Source organism: Drosophila navojoa, chromosome 3, assembly GCF_054131105.1.
Source record: "Drosophila navojoa isolate 15081-1374.11 chromosome 3, UAZ_NAV_1.0, whole genome shotgun sequence".
NCBI classification, from domain to species: Eukaryota; Metazoa; Arthropoda; class Insecta; order Diptera; family Drosophilidae; genus Drosophila; species Drosophila navojoa.
Window position 1 is genome coordinate 13,197,071 of NC_142891.1, and position 23,514 is coordinate 13,220,584.

The window sequence follows — 23,514 nt, forward strand, 5'->3', positions numbered from 1 at the left end:
GAAGGGGAGGCCGGAATGCATAACAGCGGCACTGTGGTGTGGCATTAAGCAATTTGTAAAACTAAAAAGCGAAGCACAGCTCTGGTTTAGCCACGGCCCCTGCTCCTGCTCCTGCTCCCTCTCCTGCTCCCGCTCAGGCTGTTGAAACTTTTCCGCAAATACTCCTACAAAATGCGGCATATGTGCACAAAATTATTTGCCCAAAATTTTCCATAGGGTTAGGAAGTTACGTCAATGCTTACAAAATCCAGAAACTGAAGAGCCTAATTGAGATTGAATCGATGGTGGCAAAACGCTTTCACATAGAACTCAACAATGAGCGCACGAGCCGAGCAACCAAATTTACTCTTTGGGGCAGCCAAATGCAGACAACTGGAGTAATTAAATTGTTTTTAGCATATTGAAAAGTTCAGATTTATGGTATATGAGATGAACTCTCGCAATGTGAAGTGAAAAAGTTGCGTCTAGAGTTGAATGTCGACTTCAAATATATGTCAAAGTGTCAAGTTGATTATTTCTATTTACACTCAGGCTGTTCTTATGTGTAATACTAAGATAAATCTTTATTATTGAGCCTGGCAATGAAAAGCCAACATTAATTTTATATTTAAAATTATAATTAAGAAAATCATAACTGATTACTAAGCAATTTATTCAGTATTCGAAAATTATTTATAGCACTTTTATCGAAGTAACTGTTTTTTGTTTATGCTAGGCCAGTATTTATTAACACAATTTATTTAATAACTTCTTGGATGAACAAAAATTTTTTAAAGAAAAATATATAGATTTTGAAAACGTGTATTTTAAAATAAAATCTTCTTGGGGCAAAAAAAAAAAAAAAATTGCAATAAATGATTTGAAGTTCGACAAAAAGACGAAGCATCATTTAACGAAAAATATTAAAAATTAAATTAAAATAGGAGCACGTATATAGAAATAAAGCAATTAAAAAAATATAAAAAAAAAAAACAAAACATTTTTTTAATATAATAATAATTGAATATATGTATATATAAATATATAGAAAAAAACTTAAAAATATTTTTATTAGGAGTGCAGAGTGAAATAATAAAAAAAGAAAAAATAAGTAGTTCTAGTTTCGAGTACTAGCTGAGGAAAAATATTTTTATTTTTTCTACAAAATATTCTATTTTTTCATTTGCTAATGCACCATATACTATATCAATCAAATCAAAGTCTGTCAACATATAACTACATTGAGTCGAATCTTAAATTGCCAAGCTCATTAAACTGAGTCAAGCAATCGCTCAAGTTGCATAGTTGCACTTAAATTCGAGCAGCCCCTAGACTGAGCTGGCACATTGAATGCGAATGCGAATGCGAATCAGCGCCAGCTTTTGTTTATGGGCGGAAATTACAGGGCTATCAAAACATAAGCGCCAGTTGAATGCTGTTGCGCCCGGCTCTATGCCAACGCCAACGCCAGCGGCAATGCCAATGCCCAATGCCTATGCAATTGTCTGCGATGCATCCCTCCGCTTGCCCACCACAACCGTCCCTTGAGTCCTCAACCATTTGCTCAAATATGCCAGAGGCAACTAGTCGTATACACGTTGCCGTTATGGCCCGGCCTACAGGGCGTATGCAGCATTTTGCATTAATTGTCTCGGTCAGCAGCCAGAGCGGCGAGCCAGAGAGCAAGCGAGTCAGAGTCAGAATCAAGTGTGTGGGCTGTGGCATCCATGCAGTCTTCTCACAATGTTGTTATTGTTGTTTCCCGACCCCCAAAAGCTGTTGATGTGTGAGTGTAAAGGTTGTTTAACTATCACATTAGCAGCTTCAGCTTCTGCTTCGGCTCCACTGATGCGTGTCTGCCTCGCATATGTCGGGTCATATTTGGAGATTGTTTAGAAAGGTTACTGTTTGCATTGCTAATCAATTGATATATTGTTGCTGACATTATGATTAATGTTATTTACTTTTATTTAATATTTGACAAATCTTATTAAAATAACTATATTAACTACTGGATGTAAACAGACTCCATTGTAAGCAGACTTAAGACCTTTTAAGGAATAGCAGCCAGCAGCTGCTGCGACGCTGATATGAAAAGTGATTTTGGTGAAGCACCGATGCAGTGATTTCTGGCTCAAGAGCATAAGAAGATAAGCGAAGTAGATGCAGTCTGAAAAGGATTTGCCAATTTAGATAAATGCAATAGATGGCTGGCTGAAATGTCTTTGTAATTGACATATATCTGATCTTAGGATTTTCTGAAAGTTCCCACACAAGGATTCACAATAATCCAACAAAGATGCAGAAACTTCTGTGACGTTAGCAAAGAGAGATAAAACAAAAAAAAAGTGGCAGCTGTAAGAGCTCCAACTTGAAATTAAATGCGGGATAATACGGCAGGATAAAAAGGCAGCCCAGGCTACCAGGCTCTAATCTGGCTAATTAGCCAGTTCTGTATCGAGTCAATAAATATAGTTATTTTATCTAACCTCAAAATTAAAAATTATTTCGCTGCTTTATTTGTATCATTGTTAAATTATTATTATTTATTATCTTGATTAATTATTATAATTATAAAACTATGATTATTATTTTTTTAGTACTATTTACTAATTTTAAAAAATGTATTTATTTATTTAAATTGTTTGTTTTTTTATTATTATAATTTTTTTTTTAAATTGTTTTTAATTTTTCTTGATTAATTATTATTAATTATTATAATTATATTTTTGCAGTACTGTTTACTAATTTTAAAAAATGTATTAATTTATTTAAATTGTTTGTTTTTTTATTATTATTATTTTTTTTTAAATTGTTTTTGATTTTTCTTGATTAATTATTATTAATTATTATAATTATATTTTTTTAGTACTATTTACTAATTTTAAAAAATGTATTTATTTTTTTAAATTGTTTGTTTTTTTATTATTATTATTTGTTTTTTATATATTTTTTAAATTGTTTTTATTTTTTCATTATTAATATTCTTATTATAATTAGTTTTTGCATTTAATTTCATCATCATTAATAATTTATTATAACAAAACATCTATATAAATATCTGTCATACTTAAAATTATTAAATCAAGTATTAAAAACAAAAATATATTTAATTTAATACAAATTAATTTTGATATGCTAGCGTTAAGCCCTACAGTGGAGGCAAATACAACAAACCCAGTGGAAACTGTTATTTAGTGTAACTGTTGCGTGGCAACAACAGCAAAGCTTCAATTTAACTAACAAAAAGCTCTACAACACGATACTACCAATTACATAAAGAAAGCTTTAAGCTCTAGCTAATTGCCAAGACCATGTTCGGTTGTTAACAACAGCTAAGCGGTAAGCTTTCGAAGCTGCCGCCAGTGTTTGCACAGTCATTTTTGGTAGCAAACAAATGCAAATCATCTCAACCACAATAATGAAACTTTCTGCGGGCTCAGGCAGAAAGTCAAACACATTCCAATAATTTATATACAATATTTACTGCGCTATCAATGCCATTATCATCAGGCATAACTTACGGTATATGCACAAACACACCCTCACACACACGCACACACACCTCGACAGACACAACAAAAAGTTATTAACATAAATTCTTAGACCAACATCGCGCATCGAGTTAAGAAGTTGGCCCAGCAAGAGAGAGGCCAAAAAGTTCGCCGCCGCAAAAGTCAAAAGTGTTACTTCTCTCTCTCTCTCTCTATCAGCCTACCCCTCCTCGTCTCTGTACACTCATGGCTTCATCTCATTTCCAGCTCTCAAAGTTGAGCAGTTTCCGTTCGCATATTTTTTGTTTTCCTTGTAGTCCTTTAAACTTTGCCTCGTTTACCTGCGATCGTCTGAGTGCGCGCGCCTCGAGTCGAGTATTTAGAAATTTATTTAAAAGTTGCAGCTGCATGTTTTACAGAGTATTGTGAAACAGTGCATTACTCTTGTTGTATTATTATTATTTAAAAAATATTTTACACATTCCTTGCTTATATTATTTTGAGATCTATACAAATATGATATATGTATACAGCAGTTGTATAGGAAAATCAATGGATAAATATTTATTTTGAAAAATATTGGTTGCAAGTATGAAGTGTAAAGTTCTTATTAAACATAGGATAGGATATGGAATAATAAGTATTAATAGATAGATAATATTTAAGCCAAAAGTAAATGTTGGTATGTAAACCTAATTGATGTTCTTATAAACTCCTGTTTTAACCACTTTCTATCTTCTATATATGATAACAAACTTAACCAACTATATATGCTTGATATATACTTATATGATATTCATTTGAAAACACCTCACATCTAAATATACAAAATGTATTTCTATATATAAACTCCCATTATCCTTCAACGTCTACAAGAGTATTATGGCTTCGCCTTGTTAAATCAAATCTCTCTTTCGCTCTTTTCTCTCTCTTTCTCTCTCACTCTCACTCTCTCTGCTTCTCTCTTTTTTGTTGTATTATTAATATTGCCGTTGTTGTTGCTTGTTGCGGTTGTTGTTGTCCTTTGTTGCGGCTGCTGACGATGTTTTTGTTGCTGTTACTCTTGGTGTTGGTGTTGTTACTGTTGGTGTTGGTGTTGGCAGCATTTTCGTACGCCCAGTTACACGCATAAATTTTGTTATGGAACTTTTTGCAAGGTTGTACGTTGCTGCTTGCTGCTCGCTGGTTGCACAAGGATTGTGTACGAGGAGAGTACGTATACTGCTAGCAGTGAAAGTTTTGACGCAATTTTGTTGTAGTTGTTGTTATATAACGTTTCGTTGGTTTTCTTTAGTTGCTCGTAGTGTTATTGTTAAGGTGGTACAATGAAGGCATGCAAAACTTCAGTTAGATTATGTTACCTGCACCCCGGTATAAAGTCATTGATTGTGTGCCACGGGGCACAGTATGAACGATATGTCTGCACACACACAGAGACAAACACATCTTACTTAAGCAGCAGATATTGAGAAAGAAAATAAATAAATAAAAAATTATATAAAAAGCAGTTGATGAAAACAGCAATTTTGCTTCACTCTTACTCTATGAAATGTAGGTTAAAGTGAATATATATTATTGTATATATAAAATTGGCATTGTATAGGTATTTGAGCTTTAAGATAGAAACGAAAGAATAGTATTTTTAATGAATGACACGGATTTTTAGTTCATGGAGAATTCCACTTAACAAGACTCAAGAAAATAATTTTCATCCAAAAAGTGTTTTTCCACAAAAGAATTATCGGAATGAGGGTGGTCTGCATACTTATTCGTCTCCCCCGAATCCATTTCATTTATTTTTTTATAGCTAAAATTGAACTCTCAATTTTCAAGATCGATTAGGGGCATAAACGAATAAACGATTCCATTGATTTTATTAACTAATATATAAATTTATGAATGGAGAGCTTAGATCAAATTGTTGCAATTGTTACTGAATTCAGTTAAAGTTCCCATAAAACTCAGAGCTTTCTCTTCCAATTCAAGGCTGTGTCACGCCCTTTTACTCATTCAAATTCCAAAAGATTTGCTCGCCTTACACTCGGCACTTTCTATATTTTCTATTCCGTTTACATCTACGGCTTTAGTATTTACCATTAATTTATAGCCTCCAGTCGGAGCTAGCATAATGCAAACGAGCTCTTAACTCTTCATAAGCTTCCTTACGCATAGTGTATGTACTTATGGATGCGAAATGCCCGGGGACATGTTGTACTCAAGTGTTTTGGCCATATTAGACTGTCAGGCTTTAATGCAAATGAAATGCTGGCAAATGCAATGCAATGCAATGCAATGGCATGCAATGGCTGGCTGGCTGCTAAGCCATGGTTAGAACTAACGTGCACTTTCCTTTTTCGCATTATCTCCATGACATTATTTTCACTTAAGCCCCGGCAGCCATAAGTTTTTGGGGGCGAACGCAGAACACTGAACGCAGAGCGCAGAGCGCAGAACGCAAAACGCAGAATTGTGCACGCAAAAACCCTGTAAACAAATACAATAAATTCCGGGCTTGGAAATTCAACGTACAAAATGCTCGGCAGCCAGGCACAAACAGGTGTTAATCCTGCCTGGCCAAAAATGCGGCGAACGGGCAAGGGATGGGAAGACAACGCCGCAAACTATGCAACAGCAAAAGCAAAAGTTTAAGCTGCTTGCGGTGAAAGACATGAAGACTAAGGCAAAGAGATTTGTGAGGAAGAGGGGAAAGCACAGCGAGAGCGAGAGCGAGAGCGAGAGCGTGAGCGAGCAAAAAGTGAGAGCCGAACGAAGATAATCATAAAAAATTTGTTGCACACGAAAACAATTGCGCTCATTTGTAGCGTGAGCGAGACAGCCAAACAATGCTGCAATGCGAGCAAGGGTGACAAGGAAACCAGAGAGAGGGAGAGAGCGCAGGAGAGCGCGTGTACGTAATTTGCATTAGTTTTGGCTACAAGTTGTTGCCGTTTGTCAGTTGTCCAGGCAACCACGTACTACACGCGGCGAGAGCGAGACAGCATGACGTTGCTGTTGCTGTTGCTGTTTTCACTGTTGTTATTATTATTCGTTTGCTGTTGTTGTTGTCTAAGCAACTTGAATTGTCATGCACGCAGCTGGTGCAGTTACGTTTTTAGCTCGTTCCGCTTGTCATTATTTAGTTTTAGCATACGAGCAGCTTTTAAAGGTTATCGCACATTGGCCACAGAAAAGAGGAATAACGAAAACGAGAGAAAAAATAAAACACACATAAAAGCAAGCAAAAAATATTTGCCGCAAATGGAGCAAAGTGAAACGAAAGCTTTAAATGCAAAGCCAAAGCGAACACAACAAAAATAAACGGTAATCGGACGAAAGGCGAAAAGTAAAGTGTTAGTGTTACTGCTTGAGTTGTAGCTGTTGTTGTTGTTGTTGTTGTTATTATTCTTGTCGTCGTTGTTGTTGTTGCTGTTTTTACTGTTGCTGCCGCTGATGCTCGAGTAAGGGTCAAATGCATCTATATTTTTGCATACATCTGCTGACACCGGTGTTTTCTCTAAGTGCTCCAGTGCATATGTGTGTGCTTGTGTGTGTTTGTGTGTCTGTGTGTTTGTTTATCTGCCTCTGTATTGGTGGCACATGCTGTAGCCGGTAAAACATTCGCGTTGCTATTAGCATTAACAGTGCTGTTGACAGCATTGCCAGCTTTGAAAAATAAGTTTAACTATGTTAAACGTCTGTTGTTGTGGGCAGCAAAATCACTGTTAAAGCGAATTTTGTAACAGACAGTTTGGTGTAATATAGAATAGAGATTTACTAGTGTTAACGAAAGAATAATACCATAAAGTACATTTGAAGACGATATATGAGCATATATTAATGTTCGTGTATTGACAAATACAAATAACATAATTAAATGCATTCATTTAATCAATTTTGTAGAATTGAATATTTTATAAGAATATACGTATTGTTTACTTATGTATAGAAAAATATATTTATACATTTATAGAAGTATCAAGCTAGCTACATATATTATTATTATTATTATTTTTTTTTTTTTATTTATTATTTCAAAATTAAATGTACATATGTATTTTAATTTTCCATAAATAATAACGAAAACCAATCAACTTTTATATTCATTTATATTTTCTTGAACATGGGAAATATTTATAAGGAAACCAGTTTGTTTTTTTTTTTTTTTTTTTTTTTTCGTCAACATCAACTCAATGTGGATTGTTATAAAAATAAAATTTGTGTAAGCGGAGCTACTGTTTATTTTTTATACGTGAGCTTTAAAGAGCATATTAATTCTATATAATATCCCTGTGACCTTTGGAACTTATAACAATATTTATGCTAGTCGCAATAAATATTGAATATTGAGCGTGTAGCAAATCAAAAACTATTATATATTGTCCTCACGTAAATCTATTGTATTTCACATATATTTATTTTTATTAAACTATACTATTTCTAATAAATCTAGATGCGAACACAGAAATGTGATATAGTGATGGGATAATATAATTATATGTAATATAATCTACACTCAAGTGCAAGTTGATTGAACTTGATAAAATTAAAAGAGAAAACTATAAAATGTTTACATTGAGCAAAAAACTTCTATATAAAATTCTTAGTATTATTACGATTCATTATTTTGTATAATGAACGGGTATTATGCAGTTGTTTTGATCCCATTATATTGCTTACTCCTTTTATTTCATAGTTGTTGCAGTTGCTTGCTCGTGTTTAATGTTTAATTAATCGATCTGTGTGCTTGTTGTCTATTCATTAGGAGCACGAGGCTTACTTACGTTCAGGATAATTGATTTGACCTCGCATATGCCACACCCTTTATATGAGCACGCGTTTGACCTTGCTGATTTATCAAATGTAATAGCAGCGTATAATAATAGCGATCACAGGCAGAGGTATTAATATATAATTGTCCCCAAAAAATGGGCAAATAGTTAGATATGTGTCTAAATTATGTCAGTCGAACAAATGTTTGTATATTCCACAAGATAATCATTGTCGCAGCCCCCATTTAAAGCATGTTAAAACGTGTCTCTCCCACATTTCTATGACAATGCACAATAGCTCATTAAATTATTATGAATACTCTCAGATTCGAATTCTAATTTGCTGGGCAACGCCAAATCAAGGCAGTTCGAAACTTTGCTGTGCACATGTTCACCGAACTTTGCTGCTGCTTCTCCTATTATTTTCTCTCGTTCTTGTTTGTTTTTAATGACAATGGATTGACAACGCAAAACACAAACACGAGCTACGGCTATAACAACACTATTAATAACTTAAATACAGCTAAAGCAACAGCTACAACAACAACAACGACAACAACGGCAACGACAACGACATGACTGAGAAAACCCTGCCCCGAAAACGGAACAGCGTTGCCCATGTCAACCGGCGCTGACACCCCAACAAACCCCCTTCCGCTTTCGTTTAGCCATGCTTGTCGGCGTTTTCAATGCCGCCGCACTGAAAATTCCGGCTACGACTCCGGCGTACTATAAACAAACTTTGTTAACATTTCGCAGTCGACCGACAAACCGATTTGGCGCGTCATTTTCGAGACACGCGTGTGAAGCCCAATCAAGAGTAATAAAAACAACGAGAATTCGAATTCATTCAAAAATCAAATAAAATGTCGACCAAACTAGTGGCAAATCATAATTAACAGCTGCGAACAATTAAAAACAAATCAAATATCATTTAAAAGACAATTCAAAGCTGTCCACACTGAAGGGTCTATGGACAAATGGTTCGGAGAGAAACGTCTATGGCTGTTTGGTAATCATCTTCCACTTCTGCCCAGAAGGTGAGTCCAAAATTTACAAAGTTAGTCTATAAGTTCTACAGTTATACATGGTTACGATATGTGCTATAAAGCTTTTATCCATTTCCACATATGCTTGCTATGCTCGTACTCATTGTCAAGTTCTAGATTGACGCAGTGATAATTGGCCATGTGGCCTCATAGGCCCTGACTTTGTTTAGCTTTAGCCTCAGACAGTTGCCTTGCTTTACTAGACACCAAAAGTTGAACTTGATCAAGATAAGAAAAAGTATAAATAGCTGAAGTGTATGAAATTCTATAGCTGGCTATAAATATATTTAATTTAGTTAATCAAATAGAGTATATTGTAATTGTATGTATAAGAAAATTATAGCACTGCCATAAATATAGATTTCTTTATCTGTTCGATAAAATAACAAACAATAATATATATTAAAATTATATATACTAAAATTATAACTAAAATTAAATTCAAAGTTAGAAATAAAATTAGGTGGAATATTAAAATTTCAATTTCATAAATATTTATTTATTTGTATAAAATTATTGATATATTAAATAAGTTAATTAAAGATGCAATAGGAAAAATTGAAGACGGGAACAGTAGAAAATACAAGTTTTAATATTAAACATATTTATTTATAAACAAATAATTATACAATTATTTTTTTTTTATTTTTAGGTTTTTTTTACAATTTACAAAATATGTATATATTTTTATATATAATTTATTTTTCATTTTTTTTTTTTTTTTTTTATTTATTTATCTTATGTTTTCATGTGTTTTATTTATACTAATAATGTCAAATTATTATTTAATATCTAGTTTAAATTAATCTGCAACTAATGTAAATTCAGCAAAAATTTCTATATCATATCTCTAAACTGAGTACATTAAACTAAATTTATTAAATATAAAAAACTGGAATTTTCATTAATTTCCTTTTGCGCTGACCAATGCATGCATTGCATTGCAGTGCAAAGAAATCTCGAACTTATTCGCCAATATTTGATAAATATTTCGTAGATAGCCAACTAAAAGCTGCTGCAAATATTTGAAGTTCCTCGTGGAGAAGACTCGTTAAGCAGAATTCTTCAAATGATTTCAATCAATGAAAAAAAAATATATATATTATAAAACTTACATCGAGAAGTGCATGGAAAATATTTTCCATAAAAAAAAAATGATTTTTTTGTGACCCGTCCGCAGTTTTTGTGCAGACTCGCGCGCGTATTCGCAAATGGCGTTGACATGTGTGCGGCGCAAAGGCTTGGCCCGGATGGCTGGCCGGGTCGACGAGCAGGAAAGCGAAGCAGCTGAAGAAGAAGCATTAAAAACCGCTAAATCATCCGCTGCCGCTGCCAATAAGTATGCAATATTCCTTTTGAGCTGTTTGTCTGGCTGTCAGTCGACTCCCAGATACCCAGATGGGAGAAGCGCTGTCTCACTCCCTATCTCTCTCCCTCTCTCTCTTTCTCTGCCTCACTCCCTCCCTCAGTCTCTGTGTTGTCTCCCACATCGTGAAACCAAACAAAAAAGTCAAACAAAGCGATGGACGCATATCAATGCAATTTGATGTCTGTGTACTTTTTTCTGTATTTTTTTTCTGATATATATATATATATTTTTTTTTTTTTTTTTGCGCATATTCCTTTTGATTGAATTTCAATTTGATTGCAGTTTTTTGCGGGCTCAGTCTGAGGTTCGCTTTTCGCTCGGGGTTTTGCAATAGTTGGTTGAATAGTTGGTCGTTCGCTTGTTTGGGTTGTGTTGGTTAATATTTGGATTTGTTGCTTTTGATGTGGCTCATTTTGTTGTCAGCATTGGCGGCTAATTGAAGAGTTTGAGCACGAGTCTTGTCGTGGCTTTAGTTTTTTATTTTTGTGGCAACTAAATTTGTCGGCATGGTATTATTCTAATGAGAAATTGATTACACTGTTATTTAAAGTGTTTCTGCAACTAAAAGTGATTACGAATTAATTGCGAAATATAATTTTACTTAACGTTCACAATTTAACTGAATCAAGTTATTATCAAAAACAAAAAATAAAAATAAAAATATCAGTGTAAGCTATAAAAACCGGAAATTCTTCACATATTTTTTTCTGCTAAAATAAATGCATAAAAAACTTACAATTCTAATTACATGTTCACATTTGTTAAGGAATTTCGTAAATTAAAATATTTATGCAATGGTATTTTTAATTTGCAAACTTTTTTGCTCTTCCACAAAAGAATTTAATTGTAGGTATATATTTTAAGTGCTATCAATATTAAAAAATGTACGTATTTGAATGTTTTTCTGACTTTTTTATCAATATTTTTTCCAGATAATTTTTACTTTAATAATACTTAACTTACTTACTTTTTTGTTGTAATTTATTGGTATAATACTTTGTACTTTTAAGTTATATATTTATATTAAATTGTATATTGTTAACTCATGTATTTGTTTTTATTATCATTTTTAAAATGTAATATAAAATTGATCAATAAAAATCATAAATGAAGACAAATTCGGTAAAAAATAAAAAAGATGTTCATAATACAATTATGATACATATAATTTAAAAAAAAAAAATAAATGAAAACATTTTTCTCTGATGTTAAAAAAAAATGTAAAGAAAAATAAAAATAAATTTGGTTTTGTTTTAATAATTAATAAAAGAAATGTAGAAAAAAATAAAATAAAAATGAATCAAAATGAAATACTATTTTAGTTCTGATGGAGACATACAAATTTTTTCAGCACAAAATATTTTTTATTATAAATATTTGCATTCTTTGAGAACTCTCGTAATGTCTACATTTTAACTAAAGCAGAATTTCACAAGAATTTATTTTGCACAAATAAATAAATATATATATATATATATAAATCTAATAAAGCTGTCTGCATGAGGACAGCATTTAGTTCGTTATAGAGCAGTTCAACTGTATGCATATACTTACATACATATATATATGTATGTATATATTTATATTTCTTTGTATGCTTTGCCAGATATTAACTTTGATTTCCACTCCGCATGTAAGTAGCTGCATTCTCAGCACATTCACGCCATGATTTTCATATACAGAGTCGCAAAGCAATTCCATTTCACTACACACTCAGCACATCCCTTCAATATTGGCTCGCCTTTCTCTACCCATCCCCCTTGTACAGCCCTCCCAGACTGCGGCAGCTGCCTTTGCTGCTTTGGACTTTCATGAGCTGCATTTTGCATGCGCTGTTTTTTTTTTTTCCTTGAGTCTGATTTTTTTTTTCTGTTTTTTTTTGCCGACTGCCTCACTGCACAACTCTCGCTCTCTGGCAACCAGGCCGGCAGGTGGAAGCTACTTTTGCTGCCTGTGATTCATTTGCATGCCGGCTACTTCTGCTTGCACCTCTGTGTGGCAGCTGTTTAGTGACCCCAAAAGGAGCGAACAAAAAATATATGTGGGGAAATGGCGACGCTGCCAGCACGAAACACGTCACAGCCAAAGCATCAAACACCTGGGCCGTTGTCAGCGGGTTCAATACGCGAATTGGGTGGGGGGCGGGGGACAGCAGGGAGCGAAGACAGCTCGGCAAAATGGCAAGTCATGCATTAAATATGCAACATGTCCAATGCATTTTAAAGAACACACACACACACACACACATACAGAGACATCTTTCTATACCCATATCGATAAAATAGATGGAACAATAGCGTAGTCCACATTTCGCGCTGCTGTGGTGCAAACGTGTCTGATTCCCGCCACTCGCGTTGAAATTATAATGTTTCACAATTATTACATACCGCAGGCGTTTCAAGACTCGTTCCTCTATCGGCTGCTACAAAAGATACAGGTGTGCCAGGAGCCGGCTCTAAATGTCAGACACCAGCACTACTACAGGTAGGTCGAAGTTCGCAGCGAGTCAAAACTTTTTGCCATTGGCTTCAGCGTAATTAGCTTGGCTAACTTTTTTTTTTTGGGGCCGCCCAGAGGAAAGTGAAAAATGTGCAGGAAAAAAAAGAAAAAGTTTTGCGCCCAATGACATTTAATCCGGGCGCACACACAGCCACGCCCATGTGGACACGCTGTCCTTGGCCTTTCAGCCGTACGCCCTACGCATGTCGTGTTGTCTGCAGCCCGCAAAAGTATGCAATACTTTTCTCGCTTCGATTTTCAGTGGCGTGCGTGCGGTTTGTGCTGCACATTTGGCATTAATAGCTTGTTATTTATTGCACTTTTGCCCACGTCAAGGCCACGTCAACTCGCCCCCGCCCTTCCGCCCGTTGCCACTTTGGAGCTAACCAAATACCCTTTCCATACACTTCCCTTGCCAGTTTTCTTTGTGCTGTCTGCCTGCTTGCCTACAAATATGGCTACGGCACGCACTCGACTGCATAATACCTGTTCAAGGTGTTAACGGAGTTGTATTTTATATAAAATGGCAAACTTTTGCTTAGTTCTTCTGCTGCTAAAAGTTTTACGCTTTAAGCATGTGAAACAAGTTTGAAAAATGTTGAGTATTGATGAAATTTTAAACATTTTGAATAGAGCTTTAAACATATCAATTTAACTATAGGGCAAATAAATATCTTGTATATTATGCATTTGCAGGGTTCTATGAATGGTTTCCTAAAACTAAAAAATACTACATATCAAATATACAACACATTAAAAAACACATATACCTCTCTTTCACCTTAGCAAAGGGTATATATACGTAAACTTTTTGCCAAGCATATTTATTTATATTTTCAGCACTTGAGCGAAAAGTTTTGCCTTCTGCAGATTATTTTTAAGCCAAGCGAGTTCTTGTTCTTTTTTTTTGCCTCCGTAAAAAAGTGTTGAGTGCCTGGCTGAAAGGTCAGTTTGATGTGGCTTTGTTTCAACTTTAAATGCTACGAGCTGCTCCCCATTCGGGCTATTCCAAATTTGCAAGCATATTTTTAGCAAGTGAAAAGTTTTGCAATGCATTGCAATGATAATTGCATTAAATCTAATTTCTATTCAAAATTGCTTGACGTAGTTGGAAGTCGATTTGTTAAATGAATTTGAATATAATTGAATTTTTTATGACCTGCTGATTTCTAACAATTTTATTGTATATGAATAAATGAATAGAGTTTGGACTAGAGAGGGAAATGACTAATAATATACTGATAGCTGATGTTATACATATGTGCATGTATGTATGAGGTTTAATGCATGCGTTGGTATCTTATATGTAGACTGTTCTTTTCTTCACATGATTTCAATTTTGGCATTCAGAAAGGTCAATCTAGGTATTTGTATAAAATTAAAAAAAAATATATATATATTATGCAAAAAAAAAAATAAAAATGCTAACTAAACTATTAAACAAAATGTGAAATTTTTAAAATTAAAATAATAATAATAACAATAATAATAATAATAATAATAATAATAATAATAATAATAATAATAATAATAATAATAATAATAATAATAATAATAATAATAATAATAATAATAATAATAATAATAATAATAATAATAATAATAATAATAATAATAATAATAATAATAATAATAATAATAATAATAATTATAATAATAATAATAATAATAATAATAATAATAATAAATATAAATAAATAATAAATAATAATAATAATAAAATTATTTCTAAAACTATACGCCTACATCATATTCTATACATTATATATTATTTAACTTAAATTCTAAAAAAAAAAACATTAAACTTAAATTACTTGAATTATCGTTCTCTTGTAACACGTTCGACTTATCCAATTGCCTCTACTTATTACGCCATCCAATTAAGCAAGGAGCTTACAAATTCATTGTTAGCTCGACTCAATTACCCCGAACCGCAGACATCGCTCACTCGCTTGAATTATCCGGCGATTCGGTAATACACAATCAATATAATAACAATAGGCATGGCCGGCCACTTGGCCAAAAGTTGAACAGCCGCTGGCCAAGTGTCGACTATTGAACCCAGCTCAAAGGGAACGAACAATGCTGCGTGGTCGAAACTCTCGAGCCCTCGAAAGCTCTGGATGGTTGTGTGAGGATTATAATTAAGAGCCATGAAAACGCCTTCAATTACACGTGAAAAAAAAAATAGCCTTGTTGGTAGAAAAATCACAACAAATGCAAAACGTGGGCAAAAATAGCCTGAAAAATCGGAAGAGTGTCCACAACGAATCGCGTATAATTATGCAAAGTGAATTGCGCGAATCGCTTCTACAACTGGCGCCCCACAGACAGCGTTAGCTGAGCAAAACAAAAAAAAACATAGCAAAAAGGTCAAAAGCCGTCCAGTGTATTGGCGAAATTAGAGGGCTCAGGCGAGTGGAATTAAGCAGACTTTTCATTTGCCACTGCTGTGCTAGTGCTCTCTCGCTCGCCCCCTTTTGTGTGCGTGACATTGTTTAGTAATTCATTTCAGTGGGATTTCAATGCATTTTTGAGTACATGCTAGTTAACGCGTAGTTAATGCCGCACGCAAACCTACAGCGGCGGAAGCGCCAGTGTCCAACGCGGCGTATGTGCAATGTCCGCAAATGCAATCGAGTTTCTCTATTCCCATTTTTCGTTTGCTGCTGCTGTTCTTGTTTCTTTTATCTCTTTCTGGCTTGTTCGCGTGCCCGTTCTTGGCGTGCTGGCCATTTGGCTGGCTCGGCCAAGTGTTTGGGCCAGAACTTCAACTTCAGTCAATTGCCGGCTCTTGGCGCTTCGACATCGTCTCGTGCTAACATATTTGATAGGTGCTAACGTTGTCGCTGCTCCCCGTGTTGTCTTTACTGTCTTTACCGAAGAGTACAAGGTGAAATAAAAAACAAAAAAGAAGAAGACGAAGAAGAGCTAGAATAAACAACAAAATTGATATTACGACATTCACCATGAAAATGTTTGAAATATCCAAGCTGTTCTCGCTGCGAAGGTAAGACAAAATTCCTAGAATTTTCTAAAAGGTATTTTAGCTTAAAGACCTAGAAACTCCAGTTAACTAATACTACAAATAATTCCTTTAATTTCTCTTAATTAAACTGTCTGCGGGTTGCAGTTTTTGTAATAATATAAATAAAAATCTAAAAAATTTATTAAAAAATATATACAAAAAAAATTTTAAAATTATAATAATAATAATAATAATAATAATAATAATATTAATTTTAAAAATAAATAAATTTTAAAATAAATAACAGACTTAAAAATAATAAAAATTAAAAAATAAATAAAAAAAAAACATCTGCTTACCAAAGCTTCAATTTTGTTATAAATATTGAACATTAACTGAATTCAAGATCAACAGCGGAGTCAATTTAAATTGTATCTACATAGATCTTAAATTCTAAATTATGCAAACACTAACTAACACTTCCCATAAAAAAATTGAAATTTATTAAAAAAACAAAAACAATTTTTTTTTTAATTTAAAAAAAAAAAAAAAAAAAGAGAAAACATTGAAACGACATAAAGCCCCTGAAACCCATTTCCAATTAAATCTCTGATCAGTGAATACAAATTAAGTAGAGGACAACTGCTCCACGTTGGCTAGGGTACCTGCTGGTCGGATATGCCTGGCCAGAGAAATGATTCCAACTCGTTAATAATTAACTATCCGACAATTGCACTGCACTGAATTTCAATTTCCAACTCGCTCATTACAACTCCATGAAATACCGAATTTATATTTAATCAGTCGCAATTCACTTTTGATAACTTGCATTACCTATTTATTTCTCAATTAGTTTGCAGCACGTTAAGCACCCTCGCTGAGCCTTAATGCCGACTCTCAGCCATAATATTTCAGCGCATTATGGCCATAATTGCACACTGAAAATGCCAGACATTAATAAATCACATTGTCTCGGATAAGGCCCCCCCTGGAAGGGAGTGGGAGCGAGAGGGCGGGGCGAGTCGCTTGCACTGCTGCACCAGTTTGCAGGTCTTTCCCCAGTTCAGTCTACTTTCTGGCTGGAGTGAAGAAAATATCACGTGTAGCACAGTTAGGTGGGGCACACGCCCACAGTTCCCGTTTTAGCCAGAAGCGGCGAGCTAACCTCAAAAGGCAAGGTAAAACGTACGCCTCAAATGCTTTCCGGTACTAAAGCAAACACACACACTACAACAACAACAAGAACAACAACAACAGCAGTGGGTGGCGGGCAGAGAGAGTTTGGTTAGAGTTAGAGAGTTAACTCTAATATGAGAGCACATGAGAAACTTCTTGAACAGAAAACACGACAACAACAACAACGACAACAACAACAAATTGAAACAACTTCGCAGCACTGCGCATGGTTTGCTTTTGTTGTGGTTTTTTGCTTTGTTAACTTTCGGTCGCATTGCTATGACATTGGCGCCCAGCTCTGGCGAGGGGGCGTGCCGTGAAAAAACTACAAAATATATATATGTGTATATGGGCAGCCCTTCAAGCCGGGCCAAAAGTCCAGGCAATCAGTCGCTGGTTGTCAGTCAAACAAAACGCTCTCTCTCTATGTCGTACAGGTCGCACACCTTTGACGACCTGTGAAAGCAATAAAAAAAATAATATTAATTTCGTTGGCAAATTCCTTGTGGTGCCTTGGTCAAAAGGAAAACATATTGATCGGTCCATCTGGCCAATTGCCACATCAACTAGCGCATGGTGTGTATGAAAGGCGAGCTGAACTCTTTTTGCTGCCAGCTTTGCATTCATTTCGAGATCGCATTTGTAAAACTCTCATCAAATCTATTTCCCACTCCACGCACAATTCCAATTTATCAAAAACTAGTGGCAAATACGTCAAATTATAGCCCGATGGATACCCAATAGGTAAGTGATCCGTTGGGCAACTGGCAAGCCTCAATTGCTTTATACTCTCTCTCTGTTCTATTTTCTTTAATATATTTTTGTATACATATATTATTTTTTTTTTTTTTTGGTTCATTTTTTTATTGTTCCATTTGCACTTGTACCTTGTGAATATTCAATTTGATTGCATTTTCCTATGTTTATGTGCCGCACACATGTTTCCATCGTAAAGTTCAGTTACCTCGGGCCTGACATTGAGACGCCAGCGAAATGTTGCTTGATTTTTCTATTCCGCGCTTATCAGACCTGAAACATCAGCAGAAATCCTAGAGTTGCATGCAGAGTACGCCATTTTGATGGAAAAGGACACGCATTAGCATTGCTTAGCCAGCGAATCGATTTTAGCTGCCTTCTTCCCTGTTTTTATCGGTGGAATGGGAGACATTATTAGTGGGTGACAACTGAACAACTAACATTAACGTTTACTATTTCTATCGATTTTTGTCTTTGGGTTAATTTTGTGCAAGTTTTCGTATTTATAAATAGCGGGTGAAAAGTATTTTCTTGGCTATTTATAGCAAGAGAGCTTAAAGATTTTAGCCAAGTTTGGCTCTATGAATTATTAAATATTTAAATTCTAATAAAAAATTAATTAAGTGAGATAGACCAACAGAGAGAGATTGAAATAGGGCGAGACCGGCAGAAAAAGTGAAAGAGAGAGAGAGAGAGAAAGAGAGAGAGCAGAGCGAGCTGCAAAGCAAAAAGAAGATAGAGAGAGAATAGAGAGAGAGAGAGAGAGAGAGAGAGAGAGAAACAAAGAGGGAGAGAGTTAACGAAGGAAAAATTTGGAGAAAAGAGAAATAGAGACAGGGAAAGAAAGAGAAAGAGAGAGAGAGAGAGAGAGAGAGAGAGAGAGTTAAAAGAAGGAAAAATTTGGAGAAAAGAGAAATAGAGACAGAGAGCGAGAGAGAGAGAGTTAACGAAGGAAAAATTTGGAGAGAAGAGAGAGAAAAACATAAGTAGCAATAGTGAGAGAAAAATAGAGAGAAAGAGAGATATAATTTATACAAAGTGAAAGAGGGATAAATTGAACAAGTGAAAGGGCAGCAGACACAGAATCACAGAAATTTGATCAGCATTAGAAGAACAGAGAGTGAGAAAGAGAGAAAAATATATTCCATAAAGAAGAAGACAGAGAGATGATAAAAAGAGACAGAGAAAGTATAGACTATGAGCCGAATTAAAGAAAACAGCCAAGTATAGATCAAGAATCAAAGAAGAGCGGAGTTAACATATAAGAATTACATTAAAATTATTATATATATTAAAAATATATAAAAGAACATAAAATATAAAATGATATGCATATATATAGCTCGATATATAACAGTTTAATAGAATTTCAAACCTATAGAACCCTGTAGACAAATCGAAGTGCATAAATATATATATAATATATTAAATATATTATATAATATTAAATTTATGAATACTTAAAAATTGAATAGAAGATAGGGAAAATTCAACAATTAATTAGTTAATTAATAAATAAGTTTTGCGATAAATTGATATAAGAGTTTCCCTTAACACAAGCAACAAATTGAGCCAGTTATTATTTATAAGCATTATACCCAGATTTCCCATTTCAGGCTATCAGAATCTCTATATTAAATTCCAACAATTATCTGCACAAAATATATTTGTATTTTCTCTACTTTCGCTCAACAAACTCCTTCACTGCCATTTCAATAACTCATTAAAACTTTCTAATCTCATTCGTTTTCGCTGCAAATGAAATTCATCAAAAAAAAAGCAAAAACAAAAAAAAACTAACACTAACTAAAATCAGAAACGTAATCGCATCAAATCAAAATCAACTTTTGGACAATAAGCAAAAATTGGCACAACTGTAAATAGTTAAGAGCATCAAGCAAATGATCACCGCTCATATATGCCACATACATACATACATATGTGACTCTGATCCCCCATGTGTTCGTGTCAAAGCAATAGCATCGTAAGCATTCTATGTACCCAATGCAAAGCAATGCGCCGTGCAAACATCAAACGTGGTCAATGTTTGAGTCTAAGGTAAAGCTAAATTATTCAAAACTAAATGTCTATCTATTAAATAATTACTCTATGTATATGTATTTGTATATCTGTATATGATTTATAGAGTTTACAATTTGAATTGATATTTATGTCAATTTCAGACCACAAGGTAGCAGCAAAATGGATCGTTATGAGAAGCTCAGTCGCCTGGGCGAGGGCTCCTACGGTGTTGTCTACAAATGTCGAGATCGGGAAACGGGCGCACTTGTCGCCGTCAAAAGATTTGTCGAGTCTGAAGACGATCCAGCCATACGGAAAATAGCATTGCGAGAGATAAGGCTGCTAAAGGTGAGTTTATGCATGGAACAAAATATATTTAAGAGACTATTTTATTCTAAGGCAACAGAGAGCCAAATGTAAAGTCGATTAAATATTTATACTTGATTTTTTTTAAAATATATATGTAGTTAAAAATCGATAACTTTTCTCATTTGAAAATTATCTATTACTATCGAGCTACAGCTTTTCCATTATATAGTTTATGTTCCGCTAAAGATTTTATAATATACATAAATATATATATTACATATTGAATATATACATAAATACCGACCACAAATTTGCTTCACTTCCAAACTAAAAGAAAATCTAAAAGAGCCATAAATAAATACAGACAAATCGATCACAGCTATAAAAATTTTTACTTTTTATATAGCTCAATAATTCAATAAAACATTTATATGAAAATATTACTTAATCATTTTAATTAGTTTATCATTTAGCTCTAATCGCTAATCGAAATTTTCGAAATTTTTTGTAATTTTTGTGTGAATTTTCTCTTAGTTATGTTGGAATAATTATTTTAATATTTTTTCAATTCACATCGAAGCTAAAATAAAATTCTTTCTTTAATAGAAGACTTTCCTTTTCTGACAAAAATTTCAAAAATAATTCAGAAACAGTTTTAGGTCTTAAAATATAAAAAAGATAAAAATCATATATAAACATTTTTTAGATAGTAAAAATAATTATAAAAATAATAAAAAATTCAAACTAAATTTTTAAAGCAAACTTAAAGTATTTATATAAATAATATATATATATATATATATATTTTTTTTATAAATAAATATACCTATATATTCATACGCAATAATAAATTTGAAATGAAGTCTTGCTATAAAAAATAAAATTGAGTCCGTATGATAATTGATTGTTAATTAAATCCCAATTTTATAAAAGCTTAATGTTAATTCTTTTCTTATAGAATGGTATTATTTATGATATATTATTATATATTTACTTACAATTCAAAAAAAAAAAATAATAATAATAATAATAGTACTGATCAATCAGTAAAGTTTTTTAAAATAAGAATTAAGTTAAATATCATAAAATTTTGTGCTATGCAGATTAAAAATATAAAATAATCCATCTCTTATCTCTGTTTATTTTTAAGAACCTAAAACACCCGAATCTGGTGTCCCTATTGGAAGTGTTTCGCCGCAAGCGTCGCCTGCACTTGGTCTTTGAGTTCTGTGAGCTGACCGTGCTGCACGAGCTGGAACGGCATCCGCAGGGCTGTCCGGAGCCGCTGACCAAACAGATCTGCTATCAGACACTGTTGGGCGTGGCGTATTGCCATAAACAGGGCTGTCTGCATCGCGACATCAAGCCCGAGAACATACTGCTGACGGCCCAGGGTCAGGTGAAGCTGTGCGACTTTGGCTTTGCCCGCATGCTCAGTCCGGGCGAGAATTATACGGATTATGTGGCGACGCGCTGGTATCGAGCACCCGAGCTGCTCGTGGGCGACACGCAGTATGGGACGCCCGTGGATGTGTGGGCGATTGGCTGCCTGTTCGCGGAGCTGGTGCGCGGCGAGGCACTGTGGCCGGGGCGCAGCGATGTGGATCAGCTGTATTTGATACGCAAAACCTTGGGGGATTTGCTGCCGCGCCACATACAGATATTTGGACAGAATGAATACTTTAAGGGCATAACGCTGCCCGTGCCGCCCACGCTGGAGCCGCTCGAGGATAAAATGCCAGCGAAGGCGCTGCAAAATCCGCTCACCATCGATGTGCTCAAGAAGTGCCTGGACAAGGACCCAGCCAAGCGCTGGTCCTGCGAGAAACTGATTAAGCACTCCTACTTCGACGACTACACGGCCAAGCAGCGCGAACTGGATCACATCAACAGCCTCGAGGCGGCCACACTCCGGCAGCAGCAGCTCGCCTCCCAGCAATTCATGCTGGCCACCGCCGCCCAGCAGATGCAGACGGGCGCGGCTCAGGCAGCGGCCATCGCAGCGGCGCGTGATAAATCAAAGGTGCGAATTAAATTTTATTAATTTAAGCAAATTTCCAAGGTATGACTCATAAATATTCGTTTTCGAATTTTATCTCTTAATTAAATGAAATCAAATTGTATATTTTATAGAACTATAAGTACTAAAAATTAGTTTGAGAACAAAATAACTTTTATTTTATTTTTTATTTTTATTTATATTTATAATTTATACCCCGAACATATTGAATTGATTATTCAAATTGATTATTAGGATTATTATTTATTTATTTATTTATTTTTTATAAATCAACTTTTTTTTAATTCAAATAATGAATAAAGTATAAAGTATACAAACTTATTTTTTGGATTTTATACTAAATTAGGACCAATTAGCTTTAAAAACCATTAATTATAAATAAATACAAATAAAATAAATAAACAATAAGTAAAGCAAATAATTTTTTATTTCATTAATTAATTGATAAAATTTAAAATTATATTTTATATTTTATTTATTTTTATTTTATTTTTTTTATTTTTATTTATTTATTTTTATTTATTTATTTTTAATTATTTTGATTTATATATTTATTTTTTTATTTATTTATTTTTTTTTTTTTTTTTTTTTTAAGTTTGGGTAAGGCTTAATTGAAATCTAAAACACTATCTAATCGTACTTCTCTTCCCATTTCCCGCAGACTTCAAACACCTCGTTGCCGCTACTGCCGAGCAACCAGCATCATCACCACCATCATACGCATCAGGACTTTGTGAAGCTGCAGCCGCTGAACAAGAATGCGGCCATGCTGCATCGCACCGAACACCATCTGCCCACCATCTGAGCTGCACTGAACTCGACTACTTTGATCTTTCGACTCGACTACTTTTACTGCAGTGTGCGCAGCAATAGCATTAGTTTTTCTTTGACTACTTCAATAAATTAAATGTAAAGTGTGAAATATAAAAATATTTATAAACATGTTTCTTTCACTTGGCAAGCAAATCGGAGCATACGAGTTGTGCATATCTTCGATCAATTTATTTGTGTCTTATTATATCGTAAAAATATATATTTTAAATAATAATAATAAACAATAAGAAAACAAACGATTTTTTCCAATGGTTTCTTCAAACACCATAT

General features: G+C 34.0%; 1 protein-coding gene across 7 annotated transcripts; it reads left to right on the forward strand.

Annotated features, from left to right (window-relative positions):
* The first annotated feature begins 8,693 nt into the window (after positions 1-8,693).
* Positions 8,694-23,348, forward strand: LOC108657666 (cyclin-dependent kinase-like 1). Of its 7 annotated transcripts, XM_089257962.1 has the most exons (5): positions 17,650-17,879; positions 18,007-18,047; positions 20,243-20,429; positions 21,541-22,413; positions 23,072-23,348. In XM_089257962.1, the coding sequence occupies exons 1-5, from the start codon at positions 17,877-17,879 to the stop codon at positions 23,213-23,215; spliced, it is 1,248 nt and encodes a 415-aa protein (XP_089114088.1). In that variant the 5' UTR covers positions 17,650-17,876; the 3' UTR covers positions 23,216-23,348. The 7 variants fall into 7 exon arrangements, with proteins under 7 accessions (XP_089114087.1, XP_089114085.1, XP_089114089.1 ...); XM_089257961.1 differs by lacking the exons at positions 17,650-17,879; positions 18,007-18,047 and adding an exon at positions 8,694-9,282; XM_089257959.1 differs by lacking the exons at positions 17,650-17,879; positions 18,007-18,047 and adding an exon at positions 12,959-13,144.
* Positions 23,349-23,514: the final 166 nt, after the last annotated feature.

Bases quoted from the DNA above. Each gene is read 5' to 3' on its own strand.
- LOC108657666 (XM_089257959.1), top strand. From the start codon at position 13,026: ATGTTTCACAATTATTACATACCGCAGGCGTTTCAAGACTCGTTCCTC. The intron at 13,145-20,242 runs GTAGGTCGAAGT...TGTCAATTTCAG, and splicing joins AGACACCAGCACTACTACAG to ACCACAAGGTAGCAGCAAAA. The intron at 22,414-23,071 runs GTGCGAATTAAA...CATTTCCCGCAG, and splicing joins CGGCGCGTGATAAATCAAAG to ACTTCAAACACCTCGTTGCC.